The sequence below is a fragment of the Octodon degus genome, unplaced genomic scaffold (genome assembly GCF_000260255.1).
Source record: "Octodon degus isolate 3935 unplaced genomic scaffold, OctDeg1.0 scaffold00031, whole genome shotgun sequence".
NCBI classification, from domain to species: domain Eukaryota; kingdom Metazoa; phylum Chordata; class Mammalia; order Rodentia; family Octodontidae; genus Octodon; species Octodon degus.
The window spans coordinates 16093413-16117625 of record NW_004524607.1 but is presented as its reverse complement, the minus strand read 5'-3'; the positions used below and the strand labels follow the sequence as shown (position 1 = coordinate 16117625).

The 24213-nt window shown below is 51.0% G+C and overlaps 2 protein-coding genes across 4 annotated transcripts in view; both read left to right on the top strand.

The window, feature by feature from the left end:
* The first annotated feature begins 6 nt into the window (after nt 1–6).
* Znf853 (zinc finger protein 853) lies at nt 7–7220 on the top strand. Of its 2 annotated transcripts, none has more exons than XM_023713398.1 (3): nt 7–466; nt 990–1107; nt 3898–7220. In XM_023713398.1, exons 1-3 carry the CDS (start codon nt 371–373, stop codon nt 5907–5909), a joined length of 2226 nt encoding a protein of 741 aa, XP_023569166.1. In that variant the 5' UTR covers nt 7–370; the 3' UTR covers nt 5910–7220. The 2 variants fall into 2 exon arrangements, with proteins under 2 accessions (XP_023569166.1, XP_023569167.1); XM_023713399.1 differs by having other exon boundaries at nt 985–1107.
* A 12511-nt stretch (nt 7221–19731) lies between these two features.
* Znf316 (zinc finger protein 316) overlaps nt 19732–24213 on the top strand; it is an 18710-nt gene continuing 14228 nt past the window's right edge. Inside the window, exons 1-2 of one of the 2 annotated variants that reach the window (XM_012514407.2) lie at nt 19732–19846; nt 23628–24091. In XM_012514407.2, the coding sequence (XP_012369861.1) occupies nt 23656–24091 (436 nt within the window). In that variant the 5' untranslated portion in view covers nt 19732–19846; nt 23628–23655. Of the gene's footprint in view, nt 19847–22788; nt 23297–23627; nt 24092–24213 lie in introns of those variants that run through there. The other variant, XM_023713396.1, reaches the window with a different exon arrangement.

Below are 24213 nucleotides of genomic sequence, written 5' to 3'. Positions count from 1 at the left end.
CCCCGCGCCCCGCACCTCGGCCCAGGCCGCCCGCGGGCTCTGGGCACCTGTGGCCGGCCGCTGCCCAGGACTGGTGTCGCGCGGCCACCCCGTGGGCCAACCTAGGGCGCCAGCCCGGGCCCTGCGGCGCGAGATGGTCCCCTGAGGCTACCTCTAATCCCCGCGCCGGATCTGGGGTTCTGCTTCTGGCCCGCGCCCCTACCCGAGAGTCTCCACCAACTTCTGCCCGCGAACTCCACTCTGCCCCCTCTCTTGGCCCAGGGCAACCTCGGCAACCCTGACAGCGCGGACCCTCCGGAGTACCCAGAAGGGTCACCCGGGATGGCCAGCACCTCCCTAGGTGGAGGCGCCTTCGGAAGTAGCCAGCTGAATGCTGTGTGGCCTTCACCTTGCAGCCTCTGTTGACCACACCTCCCCGAGTGCAGGGCTGCCGCCCTCCCGCCTGCCGCAGGAAATGCTGTCCCAGGTGAGGCCCTGGGGCGCCTCTCGTAGGAGGGTTTGCACTGACTTTAGAAAGGCCCTAGGAGCAAAAGTCAGCCCGGATGAGGGAAGAAGGGAGGCCTGTATGCAGGGCCATCTCTGCTGGGTGGGCTCAGGAGTCCAGGCAGGTCTGCATTCCCTGCCCAGTATTACAGAGCTCTGGGCACCTACCTTCTCAGGAGGCAGCATCTGACACGTGTGGCCTGCCGGTGGCGGCCGTGGAAGGCAGGGTGAGCTCCCAGAGCAGTCTGGGAGACAGGAGGCCTGGGAGACCAAGGGAATTGACTTCCTTTGAAGGCTGCAGGGGGAGTGTGACATGGACAATCTCTCTCGCCTGAGAGAATCCCTAAATGGCTGTCTGTGACTATGGGTCATTACCTTTGGAGGGCTGGTTCCCTCATCATGTCTCAATGAGGAATGGCCTGAGGGGCTAAAATGGAGCCCTCTGAATAGTCAGGAGAAGCTGTCATCCCCTACCTGAACAGCTTCCTTCCTTCCTCTCAGCACAGCCGGCTCCCGGAGACCCCGGTGTGACTGCCAGGATGGAGCTGGGGCCAGCGACAGAAACCTTTGTGTTGGAGCTGCGATGTCTTGAGGATGGGGGCCCAGGGCCTGACACCCTCTCAGGTGAGGGCTGGGGGAGGGATGATGAGACCCCCCCAGTAAGGGTCCTTTGACAGACCCCCAAGATCAGCTGTGGTAGAGAGAGGTACTTTGGGGTGGCTGACAGCCTGCACCCACTCCAACCTGCAACTTCAGCTGCCTTGAGTAACACCTGCATGTTGACCCTGGGATTTTTGCCAGGTGGCTTGGTTGGCTTGAGTCTTTCTGTCAAGGGGACCACCACACCGGTGCTGGCTGGAACTTGGTCCTAGATGTTCCACAGTCAGGTGGCTCCATTGTCCTCTCACCTGGCCCTGGCTCCCAGTATCCAGTTCTCAGATGCATTTTGAGGCAGAAATACTCTCCCCTCAGCCCCTTGTGCCTCAGGCATTGACACTGTGTCTTCTTTCTTGTGGTCTCTACCCCAGCCCACTTGTCCTAGAATACTTCTTCCGTTTTTCTCCACCTGATGCCAGGGGCAAATATGCTGCCAGCCTTTCAAGAGCACTCCTTCTGGAATCTCTGCTGGATGTGCCTTCTACAGTGGCCATAGTCAGGAAAGTCTATGTCCTGTTGTGTGCATTAAGGGCACTGAACAGGGTTTAGGGCAGAGTCGAACAGACCTTAGAGGAGGACAGATAGAATTGGAAGGGTGGATAGGGACATGTGGACTAAACAGACATCCCCCTGCTTCAGCCATGGTGGTTGTAACTAGGAAGTTCACACTGAGCCATGTCCTTAGCTACCACCCCCCAAATTTTTTTATTTTGAGACAGGATCTTGCTAAGTAGTTAGGCTGTCCAGGCTGGACTTGAACTTGCTTGAACTTTTGCCTCAGCTTCCCAGAGTAGAGGATGGATCTATCCATTCAGCATAGATCCCAGTGCTGGGATTATAGGATTCTTCTGATTTATAATTTTAGCTGACAAAAACCTTGCAAGGGTATGCATATCAGGCATTAAGTACCTATTTACAAAATGCTTTTGATAAAAGGCTGGAATTGCTGCCCCACAAAGTCACAGTAGTCATGTGGCCAAGGTAGGTATGAGAGTCACAGAAAGGTATGATTTGCACCTGTGGCTCCCCTAGGAGGTGGAAGAAGGAGATGCCAAAGAGACATCAGACTTGCTTTCGGGACATGTTTCCATGACTGTCTTCATCCACTACCTGCATACCCCCAGCTGGTGTGACCAAGAAAAATGCACTCACTGATCATTAGCCTAAGCATGGGTCATTAGAAATAGTTCTCTAAAAGAGGATTATATCCATGTGAATATCTTTTGGTTTTATTTAATCAATATATTCCTGGAAAAATGGACAGAAAGCAAAATTTTATCAAACTATTCCTTTCCAGTACAAAATTTAAAGTATAATCCTGTGGGAAAATTATATGTTGAAATCAGATCGGGAAGTAGAGAAAGCTCCTAGGTTCACACGTGTAAGGAAGAATTAGGATTTTTTAAAAAATGTATTTGGAATGAGTCTCACTACGCAGCTCAAACCTATAGTGATCCTCCTGTTTTCAGCCTTTCCAGCACTGGGATTACAGGTGTGTGCCACCATGTCTGGTTGTGGTGGCCAGTTTGGGGCCAACTCAGTGGCTAGCTCAGTGTGGTGTCGGGTATCAAACCCTGGTCCCTGTACTTGCCTAAACAGGCACTTAGTCTGCTGAGATATCTTACCAGCCCTGAGGTTTTCTGTCTTCAGCACAGAAAACAGTATTAATTACAATATTAATACTTAGAGAAACTAAATTTGGACATTGCACAGAAGGAAAAAATACAGTAAAGGAGTAACTCCTGTGTTTACACCTTACCCAATGCTGAGGTTCTACATTTAACCTCTCTGGATTTCACAATATTCCTAAGAAAGATATACCTCCTTTTTTTTTTTTTTTTTTTTTTTGGTGGGACCGGGGATTGAACTCTGACCCTTGCACTTGCCAGGCAAGCGCTTATCCTACTGAGCAATCTCCCCGACCCCTGATATATCTCCTTTTGCAAAAGGAAAAACTGAGGTTCCGTGAAATAAATTGATCCGTTTCCACTAGATGTAGTCCTTTTTCATTCTTGAATGTCAATCTAAAATACTTTTAGTCTCTGAGTATTTCAAAGAGTTAGTTGAATCCTGTGGATTTGCAATTGGAGGGCATTTTCAAGCACTTGCCAGGATGTAGAGAATATTTCAGGCTCTTGAGCCTGTAGGGGGCAGGACAGCTCCTAATTGGAAGTCAGGTTCTGAAATAAGGGCTGCCCGTCTGAAACCTGGCTTCAAAATCACTTTGGTGATTTCTCAAAACTGTTTGCAGAACACCTTCCAGGCAGCTTTGACGAAGTGCTTTATTATTTACAGAGAAGGTGAGTTCATTTATTGAAGGTGTGACCATTGCTGAGGTCAGAATTCAGCATGGGGCTCTTGGCATGTTTAGTTGTCTGATTTCCAGGGGATGTGGATGAAGCACAAGAGACTTTGCAAGCAATGGTGTGTTAGGAATCCTTGGCACATGTATAGGCGCCAAGATCCAAGCTGTGGGAGAGGAAGCAGAGAGAGGAGCTTACAGAGTTGGGGCCCAGAGTGAGGGAACTAACAGTCCCTTGGGCATATTTCTAAGCCAGACTCCCCCCTGGGCGTTTCACTGTCTGCCATGCTGTTGTGCTACCATTCTCTTGATCTAACGCCACTGGGTCTCTGCTGAACTTATTAGTGCACCCTTGCCTGGCTGTGTGTGGAACGGGTAAGGGGCTGTTCCTGGGATCTGGACCAGACAGCTGCCTGTAGATCCTCTCTTCTGCCTTCCTGCCATTTCCACTACAGGTGGCAGTGGTGGGAGCGAGAGTCAAGAAGAGGAAGAGGGGAGCAGCAGCCCACGGTCAGCTCAGACTGCTGAGCTACCAGCAGTTTCAGCCCCAGGAGGATCCAGTAACATCACAGACAAAGCCCAGCCAGGAGAACAGGAATTGCAAAAGCAACACTTAGAGCAGCAGCCAGAACTACAACAATCAGAGTATGAGCGGCCACAACAGCAGCAACCACAGAACCAGCTATTAGAACACCAATCAGAATTGCAACAGCAGCAGCAGGATGAGAAACAGCAGCTGTCTCAACTACAGCACAAACTACAGGAAAACCACCAACCCATGCAACACCAGGAACTGACACCCCAGCTACAGCTAATTCAACAGCATGGACAGGTGGGACAGCAGGTGCAAGAGCGACAGTTGCAGCAGCAGGAACAGTTACAGCAGCAGCAACTGCAAAGCCAACTGTTACAGCAACAACAGGACCAACTACAGCAGCAGCAAGTGCAAGAGCAACAATTGCAACAGCAGGAACAGTTACAACAACGGCAGCAAGCACAGGAGCAGGAACAGTTACAGCAGAAACAGGCGCAAGAGCAACTATTGCAGCAGCAGCAAGTGCAGGAACAATTATTGCAGCAGCAACAGCAGCAGAGAGTGCAAGAGCAATTGTTGCAGCAACAGAAACAGTTACAGCAGCAGCAAGTGCAAGAACAGCTATTACAGCAGCAGCAAGTCCTACAGCAACAACTGTTACAACAGCAGGAACAACTACAGCAGCAACAGTTCCAACAGCAGCAGGAGCAGCTCCAGCAACAGCAGCTACTGTTGCTACAGCAGCAGGAACAGTTACAGCAGCAGCTCTTGCTCCAGCAGCAGCAGGCACAAATCCAGCAGCAGCTCTTGCTGCAGCAGCAGGGGCAGCTCCAACAACAGCAGCAGGAGCCTCCTCAGCAGCCTCCTGCTGCACTGGAGCCAGAAGAGGAAGAAGAGGTGGAGCTGGAGCTTATGCCTGTAGACCTGGCGGCAGAGCAGGAGCTGGAGCGGCAGCAGGAATTAGAGCGGCAGCAAGAGCTGGAACGGCAGCAGGAGCAGAGGCAGCTGCAGCTCAAACTGCAGGAGCAGCTGCAGCAGCTGGAAAGGCAGCTGGAGCAGCAGCAGTTAGAGCAGCAGCAGCTGGAGCAGCAGGAGGTGCAGCTGGAGCTGACCCCGGTGGACCTGGGAGCACAGTCTCAGGAGGTGCAGCTCGAGTTGACCCCAGTGCAGCCGGAGCTGCAGCTGGAGCTGGTACCCACTGCTGCAGGGGCCAGCGGGGCCGCGGTCCCAGGGGCCCCAGCGGCCGTCGTGGTGGCTCCTCCTGGTTACGTGGTCCTGCAGGAGCTCATGGTGCTGCCTGCCGTGGCCACACCAGCCGTGGTAGCTATCCCGGGCCCGGCCGGCAGTGCAGCTTTGACTCCCGCGCGGCAGCGGCGGCGGCGGCGAGCGCGGGACCGGCCAACCATCTGTGGGGAGTGTGGCAAGGGCTTCAGCCGCAGCACGGACCTGGTGAGGCACCAGGCCACGCACACGGGCGAGCGGCCACACCGCTGCGGGGAGTGTGGCAAGGGCTTCTCACAGCATTCCAACCTGGTGACGCACCAGCGCATCCACACAGGGGAGAAACCCTACGCCTGCTCCTACTGCTCCAAGCGTTTCAGCGAGAGCTCAGCTCTCGTGCAGCACCAGCGCACGCACACGGGCGAGCGGCCCTATGCGTGTGGCGACTGCGGCAAACGATTCAGCGTCTCTTCCAACCTGCTGCGGCACCGGCGCACACACTCGGGCGAGCGGCCCTACGTGTGCGAGGACTGCGGCGAGCGCTTCCGCCACAAGGTACAGATTCGCCGCCACGAGCGCCAGCTGCATGGTGCGGGCCGCTCACGGGGCCTTGGTCTACTGCGCTCAACGCGGCCAGCGCCACCCGGCGGAGCTTCACGCGCCCAGCCAACCTCGGGGTCCAGCGCTGCAGCAGCAGACAAGGCGCCCTGATGTGCGATCCGCGCGCCTCGGGGATCAATGCAGGAGAGAACGGGGAACATGGGTTGCTGTCACTTGTGAAACCCCGTGCGCGCACGTGTGGAGATGGCCAGACGCCTTGCTCCCAAGTTCATGGTTTCCTGGAATATCTTTGGAAAAGAAAATACTTCCATCATCCCCCGGATTCCCTGAGAAGTTCCAGGTTCACAGATTCACACCCACCCCCAGAATCATCCACAACACTTAAGATAGCACGGGGAAGCCAATAGCTAAGGCGGAGGTGGCCACATTGTTTTCTTTTTCCTGTGGGGGGAAAAAAATCAGACTTCGCAGAAACAAGTCACCTGAAAAAATTCCCTGTGACAAGCAATTGGACACCATGGTGTTTGTGGACCGAACACTATCCAGAGAGTAAGGTATCTATATGGAGAGACACAGGGAACAGATGGATCTTGGTGAGAAGTATTTCAAGGAGAAGAACAGAGGAGAGGTATAGAAATTTACCTGGACGAGGTTGAAAACTGATCAAGGCATTGTCCTTTCAGCACTTGCCTTGAAAACACCTGCTAGGATGGCAGTGCATCTGGGTGGATGTGGTTCTAATGGAAAAACAATAGTGTGCACAGGGGCCGGGGGAGGGGCAGAGTGCAAAGAAGAGCCAGGAAGCCGTGCTCCGGAAGGAAGGTGAACCTGCCTCCTGGAGCAGCCCAGGGTTCTGCGTGGGGCAGGCTACAGAGGATCTAGCCTTCTGCTGCCACGATCCCCAGTTCCCAGGCCCTGCTGTGGCCCAGCCTGTGGCTAACATAGAGGGCATTCTGGAGTTTTCTGAAAGGTCTAGAAGTGCCCCCCCCCCCAAAAAAAAAAAAAAAAAAAAAGCTTGGGACAGCCCTGCCCTGGCTCAGGCTGTTCAGATGCTGCTCAAGGGGTTGGTGCTTTGACACCAGGGGCAGGGGTCTTCTGGGCCAGGTGGTGGGGATGGCTGCCTGACAGACCCTGCTACCTGGCTGGAGGTGTGGGAAAAACTTACTGGGGACAAGGATTGCGAGCAACAGAAAGGCTGTTTACCAAATCCGTCTGGGGCAGGGGCTGTAAGAGCAGCAGCGACTGCTGACATCTCACAACGGAAAAGCGGGCTGGGGACGAGGCCACTGGCTACCTCTGGACCCCAAGCACTTCTTGCTCTACCTGATGTCCCATGTGTGGCTGCTTGATTTCTGCCCTCTGCCCTCTCTACTTCTCCTTTACTAACACAGTCTGCCATGTTTTACACATGTGTTGGTAAGTGAGAAACGAAACATGAAAAATAAATTAAAATGAGCTACAGTGTCTTGTCTTTGTGCTTTTGTCACTGGATTGGTCTTGCCACTGGGGCTTCATTTCTCAGGAATTTTTGAGGGGCGTTCTAGAGCAGAGCCCTTGACCAGTCTTCACTTCACATTCTCCCTTCTAGCCTGTGTGAGCTTGTCCGGGGAATGGACTTATGCAGTAAAACCCTTATGGGAGGGACAGGGACTAGAGGTGGATTCTTAGGGAGGAGAGTTTCAGCACCTTTGAGTCCAGGTGTCTTGTGAAGTTCTGGGGGTAGGGTGGACCTTGCCACTGTTGAAAGGCCACTTGGAGAGGGGTAGTCATGAGGCTTGGTGTCCCCTTCCAGTCCTGAAAGTTCTTGATTCCCTCAACTGGGGTGAGAGATTAAACTCAGGGCCTTTGCACTGAGCTACATCCTCTGCTATGTTTTGAGACAGAGTCTCACCAAGTCACCAAGCTTCAGCTTCCCAGAGTTCTGGGATTACAGGTATGTACCACCATGCCCAGCTCCATAAAAATCTTGGATTATAAAACTTGGCTAGCCAAATGTCTTGAAATTTCTTTTGGTCAATCTTATTTTCCCCTGGCCCCTAGCTTTCATCCCCAACTTCACTAGGACATAGCCCTTGGGCTACTGGAACCTCTTGGACCCACATATGTAGAAAAGCTGGCTGTCCCTAAGAACTACTTCCCCTCTGGTGACCATGCCCTTTAACCCATTAGAGTAGGTATGGGGTGGGAGCAAGCCAAGTTCTACTGCTTCTGGTTAGGATTGCAGGGAGCTTGCCTGGAAGATCTGATCAAAATTCTCAGAGTTTGCATTTGAGACTGCATATCTGTGTGTGGTACTAGGGATTGAACCTAGAGTTTTCCACTAAGCTACATTCATATATATATATATATATATATATATATATATATATATATATATTCTTGCTAATTTGCTCAGACTGGGCTTGAATTTGTGATTCCCCTGTGGGATTACAGGTGGGCACCACCACGCTGGTTTGAGAGCACTTTCACACCTTTACTTTGCCTCCTCTCTTTCCCTGTCCCAGTCTCTCACTTTGACACCCCATAAATCTCTCAGGTCCCTATGGAAAAGACTGACTTTACGTAGGGAGGGACAGAATTTCTCACCAAGGATGGGGTGAGACTCAGCTGTAGGAACCAGGAGACTGCACCAGCATGGCTGCTGCTCCCACCCAGGAGCTATAGGGCATTCAAGGCAGGGGACAGTGACCTTGGGAAACTCAGCAGGGGCTCATCCCTGCAGTAGGTCGGGGCTTGCTCTGCAGAGGCCACCATGGAACTGGGCTCCCTCGTGTCCATGAGTGGGGCCACTGTCATGGCTGGCTGCCAGACAGGGTGGACACGACTATGGAAGTGGGCAGTGAGGAGCCCACAGAGTGGTATCTAGGAGCACAAACACATGGGGCTCTGTGGCGGTATATAGTAACCACAGTGCTCCCAAGGCCAAGAGGGAAGGGCATCCAGCTAGTGGGGCACTGCTTGACTTACATATCCCACAAGAAAGTCAAGTGACCAGGAAGGACATTGTCAGATTCCCCAACAGAAGGTCGCAATGTCTGTCAGGTTCTAGATCTGAGAGAGCTCTCAGATCCAGAGGAGCTAGGACCCCTCAGAAGGACTTTATCATTCTGCTGTCTACAGTAAACAGGGACAACAATGATTTCCTCAACTCTTCCCCAGAGGACCTGGAGCCACTTACCCGAATAACATTCATGGAGAGATGGGATGTCTGATCAGTTAACCAGGGGCCCTGACCTTGCCAGGGTGAGGGTCTCAATCACTCACTGAGACCAGAGTCTCTACCAGTGGCAATACTGAAGGCTTGGGGGTCTAGAACAGGGTGATGAGGGGGATGAGGGATGTCGGTTATGACCCTAATGTGCAGTGCCCTCCTGTAGTAACTGTTCTCTATTCAGAGTGGAATCAGCATGAGATGTGGGGTGCACTACATGGAGACAGGAGACTGGGATAACACTGATTTTCTGTTCCACAACTGTCTGGATGGAGCATCTGGATAGATGTGTGGGTGCTCCAACCCCCAGCAACCCACACCTGTACCTCTTCCACATGTGCTGCTCCTGGAAATGTCTGAGGGTAGCTATCCCTAAAATGGTGGCTTAGGAAGACCCAGGTACCTCACTTGAATTTGGGACAACTGAGGCATCGTTTCTGCCCTGGTGTGGATCACATTTCCTGGGTGGGACTTGGCCTGAACCTCTCTCTCCTTCTTCCTTTTTCCTGCCTAGATCTGGTTCTGGCTAAGGTCAGCCATACCAGGGTGCTTGCTTTGGGCAAAGAGGGTATGGATGGAGCATAGAAGGAGGCAGCTGTCATTGTTAGCTGCGATCATGTGACCAGTTACAGACCCAAGAGCTGTAATGATCATGAGTACTTTGTACTTATGTTCATTTGAATATATTTGTTTATATGTTAACTTTTTTCTCTCTCCCTCCCTAACTTCCCAAACACCTAGCATAAAGTGTACTAATCATGGGTGCTTATTTATTTATTTATTTATTTAGTGGTAGTGAAGATTGACCTCAGTATTTTTTCATTGAACTATATCTCCAGTCCTTTTTTATTTTTCATTTTGAGACTAGGTTTCATTAAGTTTCCTAGGTTGAGCATGAATTTGTGACCCTCCTATCTCAGCTTCCCTCCCTTGGCTGGGATTATAGGCATGTGCCACCATGCCTGGCTCAAGATAACTTTATATCTCAGTATTTAAGCTGAAGGAAATTGATTTAAGAGGCAATGTGTCTTATCTAGAGGAGGAACAACTTTATTCAAAGATGGAGAATGGAGCTTTGTGTCCTTTTTGGGGAAGGAATCCCGGTGGTTCTGTGTTTGCACCATGGGGTGTGAGCTGGTTGCTTTATTTCAAGGTGAAGTGTGATTTGTTACTTTGGTTTCACAGGTACTAGTAGTTGTGTTGTGCTCCATTTCCATGACAGTTCTCTGCCTTAGATTTTAAAATTCCCCTTTAAAAATCCCCACCATGCCAGGCATGGTGCTATAGGTTGGTAGTCCCAGTACGCAGGAGGTTGAGGCAGGAAGATTGCTTGAGCCCAGGAGTTGGAGGTCAGCCTGGGCAACCTAATGAAACCCTGTCTCAAAACAAACAAACAAACAAACAAACAAACAATCTCCTATGGAACCACCTATGTGGTGAATTTCATGGAAAAAGCAATCTGATCACATAATCAAAGAGCAGTGCCTGGTCTTTCCCAGAAAACTGACATACTCAGACCTTACATCTGAGCTGATGCCTAGGAACCAGTGTGGCCATGCTAGGCCACAAAGGTCTTATACTATCCCAGCTCCTTCATTCATAGCCACAGAGCAGTGGCCACCAGGGCCTCTAATTCATACACTGGGAACTGTAAAAAGCAAAATGTAGACCAGAACATAAAGAAAAAAAGTTTAACGCTGACGTGGTGGTGCATGCCTGTCATCCCAGCCATTCAGGAGACTGGGGCAATGTCTGCGTTGGTGGTATAGTGGTAAGCATAGTTGCCTTCCAGGAGACTGGGGCAGGAGTATAACAAGTGAGAGCCAGACACTGTCTCAAAATGAAATGAAAACAGTTCTAAGTAGTAGAACTCTTGTCTAGCCTGCAGGGTGCCCTGGATTTGATCCCCAGTATCACATACACACACACACACACACACACACACACACACACACACACCCCACACACATGCACGCATACATGTATGCACAAAGTTTTTTTTTGTTCTCTCTCCTCATTCTTTTTTATTTTTTTAAATTTTATTGAGAAATAAATATGAATGAGACAGTTTCAAAGCTGATTGATAGGACAGTTTCAATAATCAATACATAGTACATTGTTATCTTCTTAGTGGTTATCCATAGTACAAGAAGCAGACAGGATATCCCGTCTAAACACTATTAGTACACCTCTTTCTCCTCATTGAATTAAGTGAAGTAGCTGTATATCTATCCTAACTATTTGTATATATAAATACAAAATGATCTTTCCTTTGTATCCCCCCTTTTTCTTTGTTTAGTCCTGTCAAAGGTGAATATTCTGTTGGCATCTAAATACTCTAGGTGTTTGAATTCAGCTAAACAATCCAACACTGTCTAGCAGTCTATAATATTAGTGGGTTATCCTCAGAAGTTATTGACTTGAGCCTTTTACAGCTCATCGTATTAATATGGCTTTACTTTATATACCTTGTTTTTATACTTTTCTGCTGGATGGTTAAGACCAAGATAAAGCAAGACCTATATACCCAGAAATGTAACCTTTGTATCTGATAAGGTCAGTCAAGTCCCCTCAGGATTTATCCTGTAGCCCCGTACCATACTTTGTAGATCCTTTCTCAGTGTCAGCCATGAGGATGAGTCACAGCCATTGCTTGACCAATTTGCTCTCTGTGAAAGCCTGAGAAAATTTTTTTCTCTCCATGTGACTCTCCCCAGGCATGATATACATCATCGATCACATTCCTCTGTGGCTCCATAATCTTCTTGATCAGAAAATTTGGAGCACAACTGAGTTACAGGATGTTACAGTACAGGTTCTCCTATGTCCTGAGTCTTCACTGACCTTGAAAGGCTAGGGCCAAAATGTTGGCCGACCTTGCAGCTCTTCCTTTCCTCCAATTTTGAACTGCTAAATTAGGTTGTTAACCCTCCAGAAGAGAAGCTTATTATTAATCTGCAATATATGCAGTTCGGTTTACCCTATCTGTCTAAGTATTAAACATCTTTGGCATATCATGGATGCACAAAGTTTTACTTGGGAAGAGAACAGTCCAGATCTCAAGGCTGGCTCACCAGTGAAAAAAATGCAACAGGAGTCTTTAAAAATCCTGCAAATTCTGGGGAGATAGCTCAGTAGATAAGCGCTTGCCTGGCAAGCACAAGGTCCTGAGTTCAATCCCCAGTACCTCAAAAAAAAAAAATCCTGCAAATTTATCAAGAATATGATTAGTTTTAGTTTCTCATAAAATTATCATGTATGCAGAGGCTTGTGTAAATTAAGTAAAAGATTGTTTTTTGATGAGGGAATCAATAAAGAGCTTGTAGTTTTATCTGTTTTAGAGACCAGAGCTGGACAGAGGGGTCCAAGTATGATGTCCTGCCTGCCCTAGCTGAGACATTCAGGCATAATAGTGGCCAAAGGGCTCTCTGGGCAGCTGGGTGGATATTTCTTTGGGCTGCACTTTGGACTACTTTCTATCATGTTAGGGGTTTTTCTCTTCACTGAGGCTTGGCCCCAAAGGCTTCTGACAAAATGTATTCATGTCCCACTCTCCCCTTCTGCAGCCCCGCCCTCTCCCCTCCTTTTTTAATTGTTTTCAATTATTTGAGTTGCTTTTTCTGATATTTAGATCATAATTTCCCTCCCCTTTCTCTCTCCCTCTCTCCCTCCCCCCACCACTTTCCTCCCCACTCCCCTGCCTGCCTGCCAGGTGGCCTGCCTTCTTTTCTCAGGATTGAAGCCAGTGGTCTACACTGATCCACATGTTCAGAACTTTGTCCATTTTTTACCTTTTGAGACAGGGTCTCACTAAATTGGTTGGTTATCTCAGCTGGGTTTGCCACTCCCCTGCCTCAGCCTCCCAGAGTTCTGAGTCTACAGGTATGCACTACCATGGCCAGCTTCATAACTTCTCAGTAATAAATTTCTTGACATTGTTTGAGGCATTACTTATTGCTTTCCTGAAGTTGTAGATGAGGATTTAGCACTGCTACATTATCCTTCAATTTCTTTTCCTGTATCTATTTATTTTTGTTAGAAATAAGTAAATAATTAGTGGTATAACAATATATAAATATCATCCAGTTTTGAATAATGTGATTTAAAACCTTTCTCTAATGATGTTTGCTTCTTGCTTCCAGTAATATGGCTGGCATGTCCCTGGACTAGTGACCATGAGAGAATGCAGAGTAGGCATTAAGTTGTTTATAGCTGGGGAGCCCCTGGACCAGCCCCAGACCACCACCCCAAGATGTCCTAATACAAAGACAATGATACTGCTGCTTGGTTGGGCTTTCCTGGTACCACTGAGCTCAGTCCTCACAGATTGTCCCCAGTTCATTAGGAGAAGTGATTTTAAAGTGGGTTCATCAAAGTAGGATGGAAGAACTCTAATGGACATCAAAAAGGAGCACCCATTTTTGTCTAATACAATTCCCATGTCTCAGCTGGATATGGTTGTATATGTGTATAATTACAGCACTCTGGGAGGCTGAGGCAGGCGGCGGCAAGTCTTAGCTCAGAAAGTCTAAGTCTTAGCTGGGAAACTTAACAGGGCCTGGTTTCAAAGTAAAAATATTTTTTAAAGGACTGGTGTTGTAGCTCAGTGCAAAGATGCTGGGTTCAGTTACTAGTACCAAAAATCCAAACCCAAACAAAAATAGTAAAACAATGTCCAAGCCTGTGTTTTGTATCTAGGAGCAGTTTGTAGGGAATGAAGGAGGGGAATGGCCAAATGTGTTTGTGAAACACTTCACTAGGGGTGTCGTGGCCTAGTCCCTGCCCTGCCCTCCTGGAGGAGGCTGAAGGTCATCCAGCAGTGGCCAGGCAGCTTCTGTGTGCGCCAGTCTTCTGTGGCTCACTTATGTTTACAGCAGCTGGGAGAAGACACAAGGCCTCTGAATCTGTTTGCAGCCTGTGAGGCCCAGAATGTCTGCCCAAAAGTGGGTTTGTGCTAGCCTAGAGTCCCTTTCAGGGTCTGGCCTCCTGGCTGGACAGAACTCACTCCCACTCAGCTCCCAGGACTTGCACAGCAGCTGTCTCTGCCTATAGGAAGCCTTCCTGTTCTGCTGCTAGGCTCCTGTGCCATAGAGCAGCAAAGGATCCTGGGATACAGGGGTGCTGACCCATATCCTTGCTCAGGCCCCCCATTCCCAGAGTGGGCAGGTTGCAGTAGTGGTGCCCTAAAAACAAACAAACAACAACAACCAAAAAAACCCCAAGCCAAATAACAACAACAAAACCACAGATCTAGTTAGTACTTAATGTGCTAAAGACCAGTTTAATTCAGGATCTAGTGCAAAAGGGGGAAAGAGACCTCAATATAGAATTGGGCTCAATTCTGCCCATAGTGGTGTATAGTCAAGGAGCCAGGTTGCTGGCAGCTGTTGGTGGGTGGAATTCTATTAATGACGAGAGCTTCCAGGCAGACAGACTAAAGATGCTTGTGAAGGCAGCCAGGGTGAGCAGACATCACCTGGGGGAGGAGGGAGATGAGGGATTTGATTCGGTGTTGAGGGTGAGGTTTCTGGCTAAACTGACTTGATGGGTTTTTTCCTTGCAACCAGGCAACACAAAAATGGCACACAGAAGCTCAAAGGTGGAGAGCGAGTTTTGAGGAGCCCCCTATGCACCTGCGGTCTGGTGGTGGAGATGGTCTCAGGCCCTTGGTCCTCCCCCGTCTGCAGTATAGACATCTCCCCACCCCTGCCTGTTCTTTGTTTTCATTTTAGGAAGCTGGACTTGGCCTAACCCTGCCTCATGATGTCTTCTCAGTCTGCAAGCAGGTCAGGAGGGTGCTGTCTACTGCGCCCCTCCCCCCCCAACACTCCCACATGTCCTGAAGCTGAGAGATGGTGACGGGATTGGTGTTTGAGGGATACAGGCATCCCAGGAGGGCTGAGGCAGGAAGGACTGGCTCTCTGCACAAGGACAAGGAGCAGAGGGAGGCCTCATCTTTCACAGTATGTCAGAGATCACAGAACCAGGCCACGTGGATGTTCCTAAGGAGACAATTCTCAATTCTATCACTTTGTCACCATCCACCTAGATCAACAGTCTTTGGATTGCTCCCTGCCACCCCCCTGCCATTTCCTCATCTCTTTTGGAAAATCATGGCCCTCCCCTGCTGCCACCTCATGATTTCTGGGACTTGCCCCAAGCTGCATCTCCCACTCTTGATTGAAGCCAAGTGTCCTCTAATTCACCATATCTCACCTTTCAGGCTAGGCAGAGATACTACCTGTCTTGTGAAGGTGCAGAGACCATGTCACCTCTGCTTTCTCTTAGCCCTTGTTCCATGGTCCTTGCGCTACACCTCATTGTCCCAGGACTTTGGGACTTGCTCCATCTCAAGCCCAATGTCAGGAGGTAGCAGTTGTGCCCCTTACTGCTGTGTCTTTCCTCTAACTCCAGACCAGCTTGTGACACTGTCCCGGAGCTTAAGCTGAGGCTGAATGAACAGCTGCTGCCCTTTAGCCCTAGTCCACCTCTGCCCCTTTGCCCTTGAGGGAGGGGAAGCTACCACATCTGGCATGGGCATCTGTCTCTCTTGTTCCTGCTTTCTCCTGCTCTACCTGGGCTACACAGACTCAAGCAGGCCTTGTCCCCTCCTCAGCTCTGTAAGCAGCTGGTGACAGGCAGAATAGGCCTGGTGTGGGCTAGCTGATCCTCCTCACTTGCTCCCCAGAAGGCCCATGGTCTGCTTGCAGTTAACATGGGGTGGACATGGTCCTCTTCCCTTGCTGTGCTCCAGCCTACCAGTGCCCCACAGGGAGACATGTGACATGCAGGCCTGGGACATATCTGCAACCTGCCCATCAAGTCAAAAAGTGGTAACAAATTCCACTCCAGTTTCCTATCACTCTTGTGGAGCTCTCCCTACTGACATGCCATCCCTACCCACAGTCCAGGGCACCCCATTAGCTTTCTTGCCTCTTGCTCCTCTTTTTGCAGGCCTGCTATCCTCCATCTGGCTGTCACATCCTTATTTTTATTTTATTTTTTTGGTGGAATCAGGGATTGAATTCAGGCCCATGCACTTGCCAGGGAAGGGCTTATTCCACTGAGCCATTTCCCTGGCCCCGTCATGTCCTTTTGCACATGATTTTTAGAGCAGGGTGAACCATGTGGCCCCAATTTGAAGGTCTTCCCCAACCACAACTTGCTTGGCAACTGGACCTGAGCTCCTTAGGGAGTAAGTACAGGGTCCAGAGTACAGCTGAGTGCAAGGTATGTGATTTGTCCTACTGAGTGAAGGACACACACGCAGCATGTGTGTACGTCTATGTGTATGCACAGCCTGGGAGTCTAGGCCTAAGGCTGCAGACTTGGAGGGAGGGAAGGTGGGGTATGCTTTGGGTCCTAGAACCTACAGGAAGGGGGAACCAGAGAGAGCCAGTGAGCAGGACCTACCTGGGACTGGGAGGTTCATGAACCCCCTAGCAGTGGGGCTACACTGTGCTTTCAGGAGTATGTGCTATGCACAAGCACGGCACAGACACTGTAGAGTTGGGGAGGGGGTAGGCAGGTCAGGCCTGGATCCTGGGTCTCCCTGTGCAGAACCAGGCAGGTGCCTACAGGTACCTGGGACATCCAGTTCTGGACTTCGGTGAGCATGGCCCATTTGGGACAGCTCTGCACTGCCCTGAGCAGGGACAAAGATGACGCTGGACCTGGGGGAGGGCTGTGTACCTAGATTCAGCCAAGCTGTTGGCAAGGCTCGCTGCTCAGGATCTGATCCAGGCCAGGGAATACAGGGCCAAGGGAAAGGGGCTATTCAGGCTTGGATGATATAAAACGTATCTGGCTATAAAAACAAACACAGAAACACAGATCTAGAGTCTTCTACCTCATGGCTTAGGTTTAATTCTCATAGGATGGTGGGTGGCCCATGTGAACGCCGTGCTTTGGAAATTATAAGACTGGGGTAAGGGACATTTTTTAAAAAATGTATTTAGTGCCGGGTCTACTACACAGATTGGACTTGTAGTGATCCTTCCTGTTTTCAGCCTCCCAAGCACTGGGATTACAGGCAGGTGCCACCATGCCCAGTCTCAGTCACCGTCTCAGGGTGCCCTAGGGGGTGGGGGCTGGCACGGCAGGCCTGGGATCAAACCCCTGGCCTCTGCATCTGCCTAAGCAGGGGCTTTAATCCACTGAGCTATCTGGCCAGCCCTGCAGCTCCAATTTTGACCCAGGATGTGGGAACTTTGTAGATGATGGAGTCTTTGCCTGACGATGGCCTCCAGAGTGGTGAATGAAATGAGGCTTGGTAAATGCATGTCATGGTCAGGAGAGACTACTGTCAGAGATGACTGGAGGGCCACAGCCCCTCTGCTCAGCCTCCACCTTGAGGAAGTATTAGAGAAGCTAAGTTAGATATAAATTAATATGGAGTCAGAGAGGGATTGGGCTCTCAAGGAAGTTGGTACAAAAAATAGTCATCAGAATTGTGGCTGGAAGCATCTCAGGATGAAGAAGCATAGCAAGGCCTGCATGGCTCCCTAGAGATAAACAGCAGCTTGAGATTATACTGTTATTAGTACCACCTGGTCCAGGGGGTTCAGTTAGGCATCAGACACACAGGTAGGTGACAAGAATATCTGGACCCAAGCTCCCCCCTTTGCAAAAACGTGTTTTCTATGTAGCCTTGCTACATTACTCGTTTCCCTATCAGAGCAATATTAGCTGAGCAGCTATACTTGTAATTTTACAGGTTGTAGTTTGATCCACGTTTAACTCACATTGTGACTTTGCTGTATAAATTACCCCTGACAAAAGGCTGTGGTGGCCCACCACTTGGGACCCCGAAATCCAGGAGCTATTCTTTCCTTTCTTTTTAACAAAATGCTTTACTTCCTCCTTCAGTTGGCAACTTAAGCCCTGAATGTTGTGAGACCACAAATTTGTCACATTTGACATCAGGTCAGGAGTTATATTTTTCCTGTATCAGAAGGACAATCAGCTGAGTGAGAGACTCAGACTCGAACAGAATGGAAGGAGAGGGTGCCTGAGAGTCCTGATAGACTCCTTCACAAACCTCTGTTGAGAAGGGAGTAGGAAGAAAAATGGATAGTTGGGTACAGATCAGGTGGGGACAGGTCCAGGGGAGAAGGTGGGTGATCTGGGTCCCTGCCTGACAAGGTGAGGGTTCTGAGGCGGAGACTGAGCAGCTGATTCTCTCCTATGGGCTCCCCTGCATTTCTTCTCTACCTGGCTCTGGGCCCAGGAGACTGACCCCAGAGGGCTGCACTCCTGGAATTCTGCCTTCAAATTCCGGGTGGATTTGGCCAAAAGGCAGTGCTGAAAGGAGAGAGGACGTGGAAAGGGCAAAACTGGGGTCTTCTTGCCCCATGCTCACTGTTCCTATATAGTCACAGTTCCTGCTACATGAACCCATCTCCACATCTCCAGCTCACTGGAGGCTGGACACCATTCTACCCTTTCATCTTCTTTGGGCCTAAGGGTGGCAAAGGCTGTCAGGTGCTAGCATCTCCACATTCCAGTGTTTCTCTTTACCTTTACCTCTACCACTGTTCTTGGTTAATGGTTAGTTTTCCTACCTCCCCTTCCCTGGGAACCCCCCACCCCCACCCCTACCCTCTTTCCCCACCCCCAGGAAAATGCTGCTTCTTACTGAACCTGCCACGTAGGGTAAACCAAGGTCTCAGCCAGGAGTCCAGGGTTTGAAAGCATGGATATCTACAAGACAAAAGGTGCCATGTGGAGGTGGCCTGGAAAAAAATGGTGGGGAATGGTGGCCACTGGTGGCAATGACAGCACTATCTCCAGGAGAGGTCTGAGTGTCTCCTGGGCCTAAGCAGCTCGCAGCAGGTGCTGAAGTTCTTGGTGAGGGCATTCTTCCCAGTCAGTCCCTCTGGTTGCCGCCCTGCCTTGAGGGTCTAAGTACTAAAATAATGGTTAATGGGGGTTGGAAGCTGGGAAGGAGCCTCAGGCCACAACAGTCCAGGCAGAAAGGTGGCCACAGACCTCTGTGGGTGTCAGTGCTCACCATCAGAACCCAGCTATGTCCCTTGACAGGTTTTGGGAAGGACTATGGGTGGTCACTGAATCCACCGACTTCCTTGCCCTAGATCTTACCCAACCTATATAACTTCTGCCCCTGTGTGTGCTGTGCCCACTGCTTGGAGGCTCTTAACTCTCCCTGGTCCTGACCACATGTTCCTCCAACTACGGCCTCTGCAACCCCAATGCCTACCTACATTTGGTTGCCGTGGTCCACGGATCCTCTGTCCGTGCCCACGGCTGTGCACCTGCTCCCCCTTTTACGTTGGCCCTGCAGTGACAGAGTGACAGCGGTTCCAGGAGGGGGTGTGGTGGAGCTGTGGGGACATCGCCCGGCTGCCTCTATTCCCTAAGAGGAATGATCACCCCTTACCACGGTCTCTGCAAACAGCAGGGTCTGGCAATAGGCTGGCTCCCACTCCCCAACGCGGGAGTCGCCTCCCTACTACACGTCGTGGGGTTCGGTTCTGGCCCTCGAAAGGGGCCCCCGAATCCCGGAGGGAGGACAGCTGGATCTGAAGGAAGGGGTACCCCAAGGGGCTGGACTCCGTGGGCCTTCCAAGGGATGGCCGACGCGGAAACTTTGAGTTGTGAGTCCCAAGAGCGTCCGGGTCGCGGGGCCGCTGCACTTCGCTCTTCGCGCCGCTCTCCGGGCAACCCCGTGTGACCGGAAGTGCTCCCCCCATGGGCATGAGCGGGGCGGGGCCGGCGGGCGGCACTTCCGGTGCCCACGCGCCGCCACTGCCGCCGCCTCACAGCTCGCGGCAGTGACTTTGTGTCGCGCGGCCCAAGCGGCCCGCAGGCCCCGGCCCCGCGTCCAGCTTGCGGCTCAGCCCGCCGGGCGCGCGCGGTGAGTGGGTCGCGCGAGGGGGCGGCGGCGGGCCGGGCCGGGGTTGACGCCTGCCGCGCGAGGCCTCGGGCGGCGGGGGTAGAACGTGGGGCTGCCGTGGCGCTTGGGAGCCCTGGCCCGGTGCAGAACCGGCCATCGCAACTACGCCCACGGCCTGTGAGGCCCGCGGATCCTCCGCTTCCCCAGGGCCTCTCGACGGGGGTGGGCAGTAAGCTGTGACCCTCAGACGCCGAGCCAAGCAGGCAGCGCCGAGGGGGCGGGCTGGGGACGACACGCGCGACACCTGGGGAGCTGTCTGGCGCCGCCTCTGCCTCCTCCGCAGCAGAGCTGAGCCACCTCCCGCCCCCGCCCCTGGGACACACCCATCCAGGAGAGGCTGTCAACCACCTTGGCTTAGGCAGAAGGTGGGAGTCCGATGAGCCCCTTGAGGGAGGGGAGAGACTGCTTGTCCTGGCGCCCCCGCAGCTTGCTTTGTGACCTTGGGGCGGGGGTGTCTGAGTCCCTACTATCTGCAAATAGCGGCTCAGGCTGGTCTTCTATGCTAAGTTGTCTGTTCTCAGTAGGTGATTAGGGGAACTCAGCTCTGGGGTTCCATAGAGTATGGGGTGGCTACATAGCAGGAGAGGGGCTGGCCTTTGGTAGCAGGTGATAGGGAAGGGGAGGTACAGATGCATTAGGCCACTAGTGCTGTCAGTGTAGAGTGATGAAGCTTTCTATTTAACAAGTATTGGTAGGTCTGGGGAGCTGGTTGGCCTGGTAAAGGGGCTACCCTGGATCTCAGATGTCCCCATGGACATGCCTGCGACAGGAGTAGGCTCAAGTAGAGTGGGAGCTGCTGAGACCCACAGACAGTGAGGATTGTGGTGGCCAGGAAAGGGGCTGTGAGGTCCATAGGACCACCCAGAGAGAAAGTGGACTAGATACAAATTACACACATATCTTCTGCATGTCCATATGAGTTTCCTTGTATTTAGAACCTTGTGGAGTTTCTGACAGTTCTCAGATTTTTGAGATAAGGTCTTGCTATATAATTTAGGCTAGTATCGAAATGGTGGTGATCCTCCTGTGCTGCCTGAATGCTGGGATTTCTAAGTTTTCAGGCTTTGCCAATTTGTTCTGTCCTTGCTCACTCCATTCTCGTGAATGATACCTTGTCATCTCCAATTCTAAATATTTGCTCCACCATGTCCTAAGGTGTAGGGTCCCAAGGGAAATGAGAGTCCCAGGGATTGATCAGGCTGCTTACCTGACTCCCTGTGGCTTCCGTTTTGGAATTGAAGGTCACGGGGAAATGAGCAGAGTAAGTTTCCAAGGGGCTGAAGGCTGGAGAGGGAGGGTATCCCAGGACTTGGGGTACAGGTATATAAACTGACTAACTCCAAAGCCCGTTTTTCTGAGCATTGATTCTGAACCTGGTGTTGGGCACATGTGTGGCTGGCTGTGCTTAGTCCTAGGCCTGTCTGCTTTGAGACCTTTGACTTCTGCAGATGCTGGCCTTCCCTCTTCTGTGGTCACCGATGAAAGTCACTTCTTGGGAGAAGTGACATTATCCAGTCTTCTCCTTAGAGACAGAGATTCCACTGCTTCTGAGATGGGTTCTAGTTTGAAGGACCCCCTTGGCTGAGTTTGTCTTGTCATGGTAACTATAGGCTTTGGGGTTCCTTCTTAAGTAAGCACTACAATACTGTACTTTTGTGTGTCTGTGATGGCAGGATTCAGAGGGGAATAAGGGAGCTCCTGCACTGCCTCAGTTAACTGGTCTCAGGTAAAGGAAGTGTATGTCTTGCCAGGGAAGAGACCCAGGAACTGTGTGTAATAGGGACCCAAGGGGGGGCTGCCACTAGAAAGTCATCGAAGGGGAAAGAGCTCCAGGAAGGAAGAATGACACACACAAAGGTCCTGAGGTGGTGAACATGGGTCCTTTATATCACAGCTGTGAGATTCCTTTTGTTGGGTCCTCATATACAATAACCTGGCCTTGGGATCCTAGGATAGTGGCTGCTCCAGGTGGTGGGTCAGGCAGGAGGTTCTGCTGGTGTCAGGGCTCAGTTTAAATTTTCAGCCTGAGGGCTGGATGAGAAAAGCCTTCTAGGTCTGAGGTGGATGGCAGTTGGGAAACCACTGATGAGTGTTCTCAGTGCCCTAAGTGTTGGGCATAACTGCATCCTTGGGCAAAACAAGGCACATGAAGCACATATATTTCCATACTTCAGAAATGGTAGAGGCAAGAAGATAGACTTTTAGGAGAGGCCAGAGACTTGGTGGCTCTTCTGGGCTAAGTTCTGGGGCTTGGATCTTTGGTAACAGTGATTTGCATATAAGTAGGGGTAGGATGGTCAGGACCAAGATGGCATCTAGAAGGCAGGTGTTCCAGCTCTGGATTTGGTCTGCATGCATAAGGGGTTGGAGTTGGAGTTGCCTCATTGTCAGTGTGGGTTTTAATGCAAGCTGCTTAGAACATTTTGGAAAAAGAGTACAGGCCGCTGAGGTAGAAAGTGATGAGTGGGAGTAAGAGCCAGTCACTAAGCAGTACTCCCAAGTGTGTCCATAGGAATACAGGGCCCAGTCTGTGATGTTCTCACAGCCCTGGGCATCTTTTTACAGAGGGCTCCAGTCTGGCTTTAAACCGTCTGAAGCATACATTGTCCTTGAGTAGAGTTGGATGGGCTGTGATGAGCCGAGTGTCTGATGTTATCCTGTGGCTTAACAGTCCAGGACCCCTCAGGACTTGTGGACCCAGCCCAAGTGCTTGGCAGTGGGTTGGAGTCACTTTGGAAATGGCCCTGTTCAGATCTGAGACACAGATGAAGCTAGGTGCTAGTTGATGAACCCATTCTTGGCACATACCCAAAAAGGAGCTACAGAATCTTCACAAAATACAATAGCCCTACTCTTGAGACTCCACCAGAGGCTGAAGAAGGATGGATGACTGACAAGGAGGAGCTGTCCTAGCATCCCCTGCTCCACCTGCACCCCAGACAGCAATGGGCTCAGGACTGTGTGGCTGTCTGGTCTGCTGTGAGCCTGAAGGCTGGCTATCTGTCCCATCAGTGGGAGACTGGGATCCTGGAGCCTCTGGGGTGTTGGCATTCTAGCCCTTAAGATTCTCTGATCCACCAATCATCATGAAATGCCAGAGGGCATTTTATATTACCTGCTCTGGCCTAGCTACAAGCCTATGTCTGTGACCCACTGAGCTTTCCCCAGATGCTGAGGATAGTGAGAAGGGCAGACCTGAAGGTGGTGTGTGTTCGTGGATCCTCTTCCATGACTTACAGGAAGGAGCTCAGCCTGCTGACTTCTCAGTGCTGGTCTCCCCTTTCTTTCTCTGAAGAGACCAGCTGAGCTGCCTATCCCCTTCTCCTGCCCATCGAAGGCCCACAGTGTGTCTGTGCTGGGGCCTCACATCTGACAGTTCTGCTTGCCTGGCCCATGTGTGCAGAGGACTGGGTAAGCTCTGCACTGTCTGTGCTCATAGGTTACACTCATCCCTTTCTGCAAAGTGCAGACTACTTTGGAGTGTGTTACCTGAACTCCATGTGCCTCATGGTCCTTCTGGGTAAAGCCTGGTGGTCAGTGCTTAACTTACCTCAGGAAAAGAAAGCAGCTCTCACTAGGTGTGTGGTTGTTGGTGAGAAAAAGTGGGGGCTGCATCCCATGGGCTCACTGGGAGAGGGTCTTTGGCAGCACCTGAATGTGCATGTTACAAATAGAGGATGGCAGACAAAGTGGTCCTCCCACTGCCTCAGTGACTTCACTGCATCTCCCATCTGTGTTTCAGGCTGAGTGAAAGCTTGCTCTCAGGGACGATGGCAGCCCTTCATACCATTCTGGATTCACCAGCTACCCAGCTTGAGAGGGTGGAGGACGGGTCTGAATGTGATCCTGACCAGGAGGAAGAGGAGGAGAAGGGGAAAGATATGGAGGAGGTGGAAGAGGAGGAGGAAGAGGAGGAAGAAGAAGAGGAAGAGGAGGAGGAGGAAGAGGAAATAGTTGTAGAAGAGGAGGAGGCAGAGGAAGTGGCAGAGGTCGTGGAGGAAGCCGAAGTGCAGGAGGTGGCAGAGGTGGAGGTAGAGGCAGAGTTTGAGGGGGACAACGATGATGACGAGGAGGAGGAAGAAGACGGCGATGACAGTGACAACCACGATGTAGAGGAAGTACTGGCAGGGGAGCAGAGTCCAGGGCTCGGGATCCAAGAGCAACTTAGCCATGGTGGTGATGCCAAGTCCCCAGTTCTGGCAAAGGGTAAGAAAAAGGATCCAGACTCTGGGAAAGGAAATGAAAGGCCAGGTCTGGGACTTGGCTAGACCAGGGAAAGTTCTGAAGCTGGAGCTAGAGTGACAGAACCCTTTGATTTTTTTTTTTTT

Coding starts and splice junctions, on each gene's coding strand:
- Znf853 (XM_023713398.1), top strand. CDS start 371: ATGCTGTGTGGCCTTCACCTTGCAGCCTCTGTTGACCACACCTCCCCG. Junction 467..989: donor CGCAGGAAATGCTGTCCCAG/GTGAGGCCCTGG, acceptor CTCTCAGCACAG/CCGGCTCCCGGAGACCCCGG. Junction 1,108..3,897: donor AGGGCCTGACACCCTCTCAG/GTGAGGGCTGGG, acceptor TTTCCACTACAG/GTGGCAGTGGTGGGAGCGAG.